Source organism: Drosophila suzukii, chromosome X (genome assembly GCF_043229965.1).
Source record: "Drosophila suzukii chromosome X, CBGP_Dsuzu_IsoJpt1.0, whole genome shotgun sequence".
Classification (NCBI taxonomy): domain Eukaryota; kingdom Metazoa; phylum Arthropoda; class Insecta; order Diptera; family Drosophilidae; genus Drosophila; species Drosophila suzukii.
Window position 1 is genome coordinate 31,230,057 of NC_092084.1, and position 10,807 is coordinate 31,240,863.

Sequence of the window (10,807 nt, forward strand, 5' to 3'; positions counted from 1 at the left end):
TTTCAACATTTAGCATATTAAGCGGGCACGGGTTACCTAGCCGTAACCGGTTCGCTGGCAGACTGGACTTTCCGTACGGCGGACCCGGACAGGCGGAGAGGCGGACAACGTGCGCCGGACTCTGGGCTCCGGCTTCGAATCCGTACTAAAGCTCGTCGTCTCGCTGCCGTGCACTGCCGGATACGTGTGTGTGTGTGGGCCAGTGGACAAGCGGATGTTGTGCGATGCTGTTTATGCCTTTTACATTTTCCGCCTTAATGAATTCAACGTAACAGCAGCGGCGAACGGAGAACGGAGGACGGAGGACGAGGGGACGGCAGCACACTGTGAAATTTCTAACTTCCGCTTTTTGCAAAGTTGACAACATGTCTGTCTGGCTGTCCAACTCCCCGGCTCTCCAGCGATACGGCATCATATGCGTCTTGCCCACATGTCGGCCTTGTGTGTCCTTAAAGTTGGCTTACAGTCCTGACCCATTAGTGCGCTGCTTAATTTGCCCTACGTACTTTGGGCTGATTTGTGTTGAGCTCGCTGTGCCTCTAACTGCAAGGGGATACAGTTAACTTTTCAGCAGATTGAAACCGGGCAAAGACTGCACTTAATTTCTGGAAATTTTTATTGAATAATCGAAGAAAATCAGTAAAGAAAGTACCCTTCGTTCTTGGGACTTCATCTATTTCAGCGATCAAGCCACTGCCCCCCCCCCCCCCCCCCCCAAATTGTTTTTTCCTGTAATGGTGTAAGAACTGCCACGTTAGATTCTTTTTCCCTTGACTATAATATACTTTGTGACCTCTGCGTTACTAATTTCCTGCCTTTGATTTTACGCGATTATTGCGCGTGCGCAGATGCGTATAGCCCTAGCCGATTGCAGATCCAATTCTGGGAAGAGTAAAATACTTTTCCAAAGTCTTAACCAATACAGAAGCTGGAAAGGTATGTTGAAGAGTGGCCCTTCCCCTCCTCCTGTAAATCCGACTGAAGTTCTGCAGATCTGGTGATCTGATTTTGATAAATTTATCATTGGTGATTCCTGGACCAACTAACCAGAAGATCTTCCAACTTGCCAACTTAGCTAGTATTTAAAAGATGTACTATTATTGGAGGAAACGCTTTCCGTACATTCACATACCTATATTGAGCAAAGGCTCCGCTTCAGCATTAATTAAATCCGATCCCCTTTTTCTGCAGTTTTTAAGTTTTAATAGGTAGCGTGTTGTTGAAAAAGCTTATGATCGTGCCAAGCTTGGGCTAGATCTTGGTACTATGCGTACTACTATTCTCAGTTGCGTAGCAAATCACATGTTGACACTATTTTGACATGAACACTCAGAATGATCTGCACTCGATATAGGCCAATTGGGAAAAGAGACCTCGTGATACCTTATTTGCCGTTTTATAGCTTCAAATAATACCGGATATTGATGGATTCGCTCGAGCCCCCGATTGACAGTTAATTCGCCGTGCTCAGTTTGATACTGGAAGTGTGTCAATGGTGCCAATGCAACAAATCGAATGGTATGAGAGCGGCTTTTTTTTTAATATGACCAATCGTCTCTTTTGACTGAAATGTTAAGTTTTAAATTTGTTTCAGACCCACGTTACAGGCTCCAAGGTCGTTCAAAGTGGTAACGCGGTATAGGCTGGGACTACGAAGGCTATAGGAGACAATATGCGGGAAGGAACGGTAGAAAGTCATCAGTTTGCAAGTTTGGTGTAACGGACAAAGTCAAGTAGAGATCCGGATTTTTGATATTTTTTAAAAAGCCTTGATTTTATGTTTTTTAGGTACGACAAATTTTTGGAAAACCACGGGGGCTTGAAAGAAGAGAAATAATCTAATATGGGACAAAAGCTTCCAAGGCCGGATAAATGGAGTTGTAAAATTTAAATAGTTAACAAGGGCAATTTGTAAGATTGCTTTAAAAGCCCAGCAAATATAGATCAATTTGGGTGATAAGTATCTTCAGGAAGGGAAATTGCGATGACTCTAGAAACTGTTGCAGGAGCGGCATCACTAACAAACATGAGGTCTATTCCCATTATTTTTAACAGAGTTGATTTGAGCGAGGGACGTGTCAGTTATCCAGTTGATAATATCATGACAAATGTTATGTAGTAAGAGATTAGAGTCATCACAGGACAGAGTCATCCAAGAAATATGTTGGAGGTTAAAGTCATCTATTACTATTATTTTGTCTGCATGACCGAGGGCATACATGAAAAACTCTATGGCAGATAGGTGGTTTAAAAATACTATGGAATCAGACGTTGGGGGAACATATTAGCAGATCAAAAAGATGAAAGCTTAGCCAATGCTAACTTTTACAGCAACGAATTCAATACACACATCATTAGCAATAGGAAACAAATCGGAGGAGAAATTGTTATTTACCGCGATAGGAACACCACCAGTAAAAAAAGGACGATATGTTCTAAAAGTAGAGAACTTATGAACAAAGATTTTATAGTCAGAAACTGAAGAATTAAGCCAGATCAAAGTGATGAAATCAAAGTCAAATGACGCGCTATTGGTGTGAATTTGGTGGAGTTTAAAAAAGCAACCTAGTTTTAATACCCGTTACTCGTAGAGTAAAAGGGTATACTAGACTCGTCGGAAAGTGTGTAACTGGTAGAAGGAAGCGTTTCCGACCCCATAAAGTATTTATATTCTTGATCAGAATCACTAGCCGAGACGATCTAGCCATGTCCGTCTGTCCGTCTGTCCGTCCATTTCTACACAAACTAGTCTCTCAGTTTTAAAGCTATCGGGCTGAAACTTTCCCAAAAGTCTTATATCTTTTGCAGGTAGTATAGTGACGAAGCGCACCAGGAGATTGTGCGAAGGCGACTACTATCACTGTGGACGGTAGTACACGTAGTGGCGAAGCGCGCAAGAAAGCGTGCGACGACAACTACTATATATAGCCGCAGAATTGAAAATCTGCAATTATGGTCCGATCATAACGAGTGATACACCAATCGAAAGGTACTAACTAAGAAGATTGCATACCAAGACATTCGAAATATAGATTTGTTTGGGAGAAAAAAATTAGAAAATTGGAGCTGCTGGATACGGTGGGGATAAAAGCCTCAAGCTGTTTAGCTAGTTTTGTTCTTACTGAGAATACGCGTCGAATGACACCTCATTTGTTGAAATCCGATGTTCCGTTCAAAAGTAATTCAAAAAACAAGATTTTCTTCTTCTTCCCAAAATGAAAATGTTTGTCCCTTTGTTTGTGGGTTTGTATGCATCCCATCTTAGTTTTAGGGTTTTGGAAACCTTATGGGTGTATAAAGTAGCTTGAAATAGAAAACGTTTGTTCTACGACTTTTGGAAAAACCCGCTAGTTTAGCGGAAAATCAAAAATAAAAGCCAGATTTAAAATGCTTCTAGTAGCTAAACTAATAATGCTACAGAAACGTGCTATATATCTCTGAAAAGATAATTTAATTTGCTAAATACTCTTTATATAGTAAAATTGTATGAATATTATAGATGTAGAGTTACGATAAAAAGTTATTTTTTAAAACCACTTTTTGACTATTTTCTCAAAATTGAGTCAAACGATTTCTTTTTTAATTTTATATCTTGTAGCCCTTGAAATTTCTCAACTTTTGATATATAACTCTTTTTACCCTAAAAATTACCGTTTGGAAGATATTAAGCGGTAAAAAGTGCAACTGGTTTCAGCTCCGTATACGTAATATTTCATACTTATTGGAATAAACAAGAAAAAAACCAATTTAACGAACCATAATTTTATTAAATTTTTTCAAACGGAAAGTCTGTTATGGTTTTAGGGTCCTTTACTTGCATGAAGCTAATCAAAATAGGAAACTTGATCTATTTGTTCTACCACTTTGGAAAAACCCGCTAGTTCAGCGGGAAATGTAAGAAACGACAGATTTATCTTCGAATCTGAAACTGTACAACCCTTTAGATTCCAAACTTGTGCTATTAAAATAGGTAATTGAAGCGATAAAACTTGTTATTAAAAAGTTTAATATTCATATAATATGTTTCATTCTTATTAGAATGTGAATGTAAACAGCCCATACCTTATTAGAATAAAGTTAAGCCAAAGTGGAACATGAAAGTGTGTGTTTGGTTTTTCAATAGCCAAGTCATATGGGGACGACTCTTAGTCATGGTATTGGGGTACTTAAACTCTTGTGCAAAAAAAAACTTCTGATCTCAAAGAAAAACATCTCTTAACGAGGTAAAAAGTAGTGGCGAAAGCGATTTAACAAAATTATCTGATATCAACAATTGTGACGAAAAATGATATTACATTCGATAAAATAAATAAACTATATTAAATTTATGTATTCGGCTCGCTACAACAGAAAATTTACGTGTAGGTAAATAAATATTTACTGTTGCGGGTCGAAATCATAAATATTATATAGTTTATTTATTTTATCGAATGTAATATCATTTTTCGTCACAATTGTTGATATCAGATAATTTTGTTAAAGGCGCTTTCGCCACTACTTTTTACCTAGTTAAGAGGTGTTTTTCTTTGATATACATATACACGAAGAAATGGAAATCTACTGTGATGGTCCGATCGTTGCGAGCGATACATCAATCGAAAGGTATCGCAAAAACTAAAAGGATTGCATACAGAGTTAAAAAAATCAATCAATCAATTCGAAAACTCATTGGTCTTGTTGTAATCCCACTTAAAAAACGCTTCGAGTGACACCTTCTTAAAACTATACGCAAAACAAGATTTTGGCGGACTTCTCAAAATGAAAATTTTACTTTGCTTGCCAGTTTGTCCCAAAACTTTATTTTTAAAAAACTTTAGTTCTACCACGCTAAAAAAAACTCGCTAGTTTGATGGGAAAACAGCTATAAAGAGCTTAATTTCGTACACCTTCTAAAGCTACATGCTTGTGGTATATGTCGTTAGAAAGGCATTTTAAAATGCTGTGTACGCTTGTCTGAATACCATCGTTTAAAAATGATGCGTGCCGAATGTAAATAATTTAGAAAGTGGATTTATATAATAGATCATATAATACATCTTCGTAACAAAAGTTGATATCAGAACTTTTGTTGGTTGAAGGTGCGATCGTCATTAGATATTTACCTAGTTAAGACGTGTTTTTGTTTAATCTGATAGTCGGGACCGTCGACTATAGCGTTTTCTCCTACTTATAGGTAAAATGTCAATAAAAAACTTGCAAAAAACAAAACCACAAAACAAATAACGTTGCCCACTTATTCAAAATCCAATTACGAAAGTGGACCTTTTGTTGGCCTTTTAGTTGTTTTCAAAATAAGGAAAGGTATAGTCGAGTGCCTCGGTTATTAGATACCCGTTACTCAGCTAAGGGGAGCAAATGGGAGATGGAGATGTACAAGCAGCAAGCGGTATTGTAAAGCACCACCTACTCGTGTTTTAAATATATGTTAGTGTGGGGGCAGACAGATTTATGCGTTTTGGTCACTCGATAGGTATTGACGAAACCAAAATATATAAGTTAAAATCGTAGCTCTAAAACTGAAGGAGCCACATTTTTCGGCGGTTCGTAAGCGTTAGAGTGGGCGTGTCACATTAGCGTAACGAATCTAAGGATTCTAAATCTGATCTCCCAACTCTCTATAGTTTCCAAGATCAAAGCCTTTACATGGACAGGTGGACATGACTAGATCAACTCGGCTAGTAATCCAGATCAAGAATATACCTACTTTAGAGGGTTGGAAACGCTGTCTTCTGCCATTTTTGCCTCACCTGATGGCATCAGGCGCCAACTGGGGAGAAATCGAATAACAGATATCAGGTAATTCGAGGCATTCGACTATAGCATTCTTTCTTTTTAGATATTATGTTAAGTGTAAAAATCAAAATTTCAATAGGAATTAAAATTATTTTTGCCAAGAAGATCCCTTTTAACGATTTACTTCTGGAGAAGTTCGCAAGGTAAAAATGTTTTCACGATTGTGGTTGGATAGGTTGGCAATTTAAAAATAAGCTGCGAGGGCTTCTTGGGTAAACATGATAAAAGGTCCCCGTAGTGCCACCAAGGCAAGGTGGGGTCCCTGTCTTACGCCCCTTTTTCACGGATCCGGACAATAATTCCAGTGCATTGTTTGCACGGCGAGTCCCCATCCGCCACAGCAGCAACAATGAAAAACTTCAGAAGCTGAATCAGAGAACATTAAGAATTAAAGTAAAGGGGTAGAAACTTTAGTATCATCATATCATACAATATCATAAAAAAGTGTCATTTTATTTATAAATCAAGAATGTAATATTACAATAGTATTAACAAGACCATAAAATATAGCCAAGAAGTGAGAAATGGATTTTTAAAAACTTACATGGATCAAAACCACATCCAAAAAAAATCTTTGAATCTCAATTTAATAAGTGTGGGTGAAAATGACACTATACCTACGATAACATTTTTGTGATCAATATGATCCTAAATATGTGTCAAAAGTAAAATACATCTTATTTGACCCTAAACAGTGTCAATTTGACAACAACCGTGGTTAGTTGCATACCGATAAACCGGTTGTTTTTTATTGATCGAACTGTGCTCAAGTATTGGTTATCCTGGAATTTGAACTTAACACCCGTGGGATACTTTGTACGAAAGACCAATTGGTAAGAGGTCTGCCTCTGATGCGAAGGGTCCCCGGTTCAAGTACGCGCCGATGCAAAGTACGCTGTAAGATTTTTAAGAATAATATCTAACATTTCCTTACCAATTGTAATAACAAGGTTGTATTTAAAACGTTTTCAGATTTCAAATAAAAAAGAAATAAATAAGTATGTCACGCACAGGACTCTAACCAATTTGGTTGTATTTGCAACTACAACTGTAAAGGGGAGAAAATTAAATTGACAAATGAGAGATCCAACAAAATCCATCTGCATCACCGGCAGGGGTCGTATAGTCCATTAAGAACCGGAATAATTCCGGCTCCAAATTTTCTGCTTCTAATAAAAGTTTTAGAAAATGTTGTTGTTTTTTTTGGGTATTTTCTAAAATTCAGTTTCTATATTGCAAAACTTGTCTGTTTTTTAGAAAAGAACTCCATTTATTTTAAAATTATACTCGCCATTAAAGCAAAATAATAGGCAATTTTCTAAAAGCAAAGGCATTTTTTGTGGTTTTCGTCTTTTGTACTTACACAATTTTAAATTCAAACTGCAGTTGAATTTTCCGAGGTTCACTGTGTTCGCGCTGTATAATGTGATACAGATACATATGTATGGCATTTTTTCCATTGCTCGATTGGCCAAATTATTATACGACCACAAGAACACGTTGAAAACAAAATACAATGAAACGCAACAGCAGGATTAGTCCAAACATAAGAAACATGGGAAATAACTAACCAACATCAGCGAAAATCAGCAATATCAATAACAAACGGCGCAACACCACCAAAAACATCAGCAACATGAGCAACAACATCGCAGCAACAATCAGCATACATAAGCCATACTAGCAGCAGCAACAGCAACCTCCATTGCTGGCATGAAAGAAAAATATTAAAATAAATTTGAATAAAAATGTCTGCAAAGATTAAATTGCCGTTGCCATGGGCCGACGTCGTCTGCAATTCCCAGACGTTTCCCTTAACACCCTTAGTCGTCTCGTCTCGATTGCAACTGCTCGTTTGGCTTATTGTTGCCGCTTTTTGCCGGTGTTCGCTGGGCTGGCAAAAATAATTCTTATCCGTTGCGGATTTCGCGCTGCCCCAGGAACAACATCCTCATCCCCATTTCCTCGCCCTTTGGCAACTTCTTAATTTGTTTATTTGTTGCCCTTTGCTGGCGTCCTTCCCTCATCGCATCCACCTTTAAACAATTCCATTTACATGCGGCGACAAATTTTCTGTTTTTATTACTTTCATTGTCAGCTTTCCTTCGCGGCCGCTTTTTGGGTCACCTCATGGCCACGTCGCGGTCGCCCGCCTCTCTGGGTTCTCAAGAAACTCCCCCAAACGGATGGAAAAGTAGCCGCTGGGCATTTGATGCGCCCGCGGCTGGGCAATAACAATAAATAAGTTAATTTGAATACAATAAACACAATCGAGACTGTCAGCAGCAGCAGTGGCGGGCGAACAGTAAATTGGAAGTCGGGAAGGGCCTTCACAAATTTTAATTAGCACTCAAAAAAAAAACGTTCTCGGTCTATAAAAATGAGCCAAGTTTTGTATTGCGAAACTCTTTTCGTCTCGAAAAATAAAATTAATGCCTAATAACAAGCAGTTTTTCATGATTTTTATAAAATATCTCGAATGATATTTAAAGCTTATGTAATTTGGTACATTTTAGGTACATTTTTGCTTAGGAATATAAAAGATCAACATTTCAAATATCAAAAATTCTCGTACTGAGACTCCAAACAAACTATTATAGTAGTATAAACTGCTATATTTTATTAAAACACCTTATTAAAACTTGACCGTTCTCATTCACTTCTTATTCGGAATTGCTCGGCTTAACATAGCGTCGGTTTTACATTCGATAACTTAAAGATGGCTGCGATCAATATCGACACTTAACATTTTAGCAGAGTTGCCAGGTTGGCCACTTTACAACAGGAGATACTTTTAGATGCTAACGACTATTAAACAGCTAGCCGCAAATACTAGTTGCTATAAATTTACATTAAAAAGTTATTCTTAATTATACTAATATCCAGTCACTTATCCTACTACAATTCGGCCATCCTGACCGGTTGATCACCTGATCAAGATATATTGATTTAAAAGTTATGCTTATTTTATCTTTATAATATATGTGTAGCAAGCAGACACACACACACACACACACACATACATATCCCTAAGCATCTGTTCTACATTAAGTTAGGTCACACTATTATTAAACACATACATACATCCCTGTTACTCTTAAGAAACACTATGCTTGTCTCACTCCCTCATACTGTGTACCCCCAACGCTTGTAACATAGGTTAAGCCTGTACAAATCTGCACAATAAAGATCACTTTTGCTGCGACCGCCGAACAAGAAAGTGCCGTCTACAATTTCAGAAGTGGGATTACCGCGAAAAATTTTTTCTCGCGTCCCTAACTCTGCCTACGAGCAAAATAAAGCAAAAGCTATTACTTGAGTTATTTAAAATTGTGCGTAATCATGGACACCATCGCTGCAGACAACTACACAGCATCAGAACTTCGATGTTGGCTGGAAAAACTTGGGTTGCCGAAAAGCGGCACCAAGGCAACACTAGCAGCGCGGTTGAATGGTGTGCCCCCCGAAGCCCGAGGAGATTGTCCAGTGCTGGACCCGAAGGACATGACCGACATTGAAGCTGGGCCTGAGGAAAGGTCAAATAGTGCTGCAGTTCAAGGAACCGATCAGGACGATGTCGGGGCTACATCGCTGGATGCCCAAAACAACGACGAAACCGCCAACAACAACATGTGCGTTCCAGAAATTTCCATGCAATTGGAATCTCTGAAGCGCCATTTAGAAGTCGTCCAATTGGAAAATGAGTTTCTCAAATTGGAAGTTTCCCGGCGTCAGCCATGGAATAGAGTGACCGCACCTTCGACGAGCAATTTGCCAGAAATCCAGAACAATGTTTCCACACCAAATCAAACCAATGTCACCCTATCGGATTTGGAGAATATTGTTGCAGAGGCTGCCAGGCCTAATACAGCCATTTTTAACAACAATTCTTTGGTGACCATGGTTAAGGAAATGCTTCCACCTTTCGACGGTGCTGTTAACAGCAAAGTGCCAGTTAACACGTGGATCGCACAGCTCAACGCGATCATAAAAATGTACAAGCTGAGAGAAGACATAACGCGCATACTGGTTATGTCAAAGTTGAAAGACCGCGCTCAAATTTGGTTGCACTCTTCTGAGAACTTTCTGTCCTTGCCAGTCCAGGACCTGTTAACTCAACTCGCAGAGGCTTTTCAGTCAAAAGAGAGCAAGATAATGTCCAGACGCAAGTTCCAGGAGCGAAAGTGGCAACCAGCTGAAGACTTTGCTACGTACTTCAACGACAAGACCCTGTTGGCTGCACACATCCGGATAGACGACGAGGAATTAATCGACAGTATCATCGAAGGAATACCGGATACTCTTCTACGGCAACAGGCACACATGCACTGTTTTAATTCGTCTGCCCAGCTGTTGCAGGCATTCTCCAAAGTAACATTGCGGAAACCATCTCTCGCATTTGGACGCCACAAAGACGTTTCCGGAAATCAGCCCGGACCCGCTGTAAGATGCTTCAACTGTAACTCCGTGGGTCATTTCGCGGCCGACTGCCGCAAGCCTAAGCGCGCGTACGGCGCTTGCTACGGTTGTGGAAGCTTGGAGCACCTGATATCTCATTGCAACGAGAAGAAGAACGCAACCAAAAATGAATATGTGAGACCGTTTAAAATTTACTTTAATTCGCAGCCTAATCAGTGCCTATTTACAGAATGCCTAATCGATTCTGGGAGTCCAATTAGTTTTACGAAGTTATCCTGTGTTGAAAACATTCTAAGTAGTAGCGTCATTAACGTTAATGAAAACAACTTTTCGCATTACTTTGGCTTGAACCACAGCCCTTTAGATATACATGGAAAGATGTCATGTTTTGTTATTATGAATAAAGTAAAGTTTAATTTCGAATTACTAATTGTGGCAAACAAATCGATGGCATATAGCACTGTTTTGGGAAGAGATTTTATGAACATTTGTAACTTTAAGATTGTTAGGGAAAATGATTGTTCAAATGATAGTTTTGCTAATGATCGTTCAAATGATAGTTGTGTTGATGATCGTTTACAGGATATTTGTTCAA

The 10,807-nt window shown here is 38.8% G+C and overlaps 1 protein-coding gene across 1 annotated transcript; it reads left to right on the forward strand.

The window, feature by feature from the left end:
* The first annotated feature begins 9,807 nt into the window (after nt 1-9,807).
* LOC139353403 (uncharacterized) lies at nt 9,808-10,514 on the forward strand. The gene is made up of 2 exons (XM_070997576.1): nt 9,808-10,386; nt 10,442-10,514. Exons 1-2 carry the CDS (start codon nt 9,826-9,828, stop codon nt 10,448-10,450), a joined length of 570 nt encoding a protein of 189 aa, XP_070853677.1. The 5' UTR covers nt 9,808-9,825; the 3' UTR covers nt 10,451-10,514.
* Nucleotides 10,515-10,807: the final 293 nt, after the last annotated feature.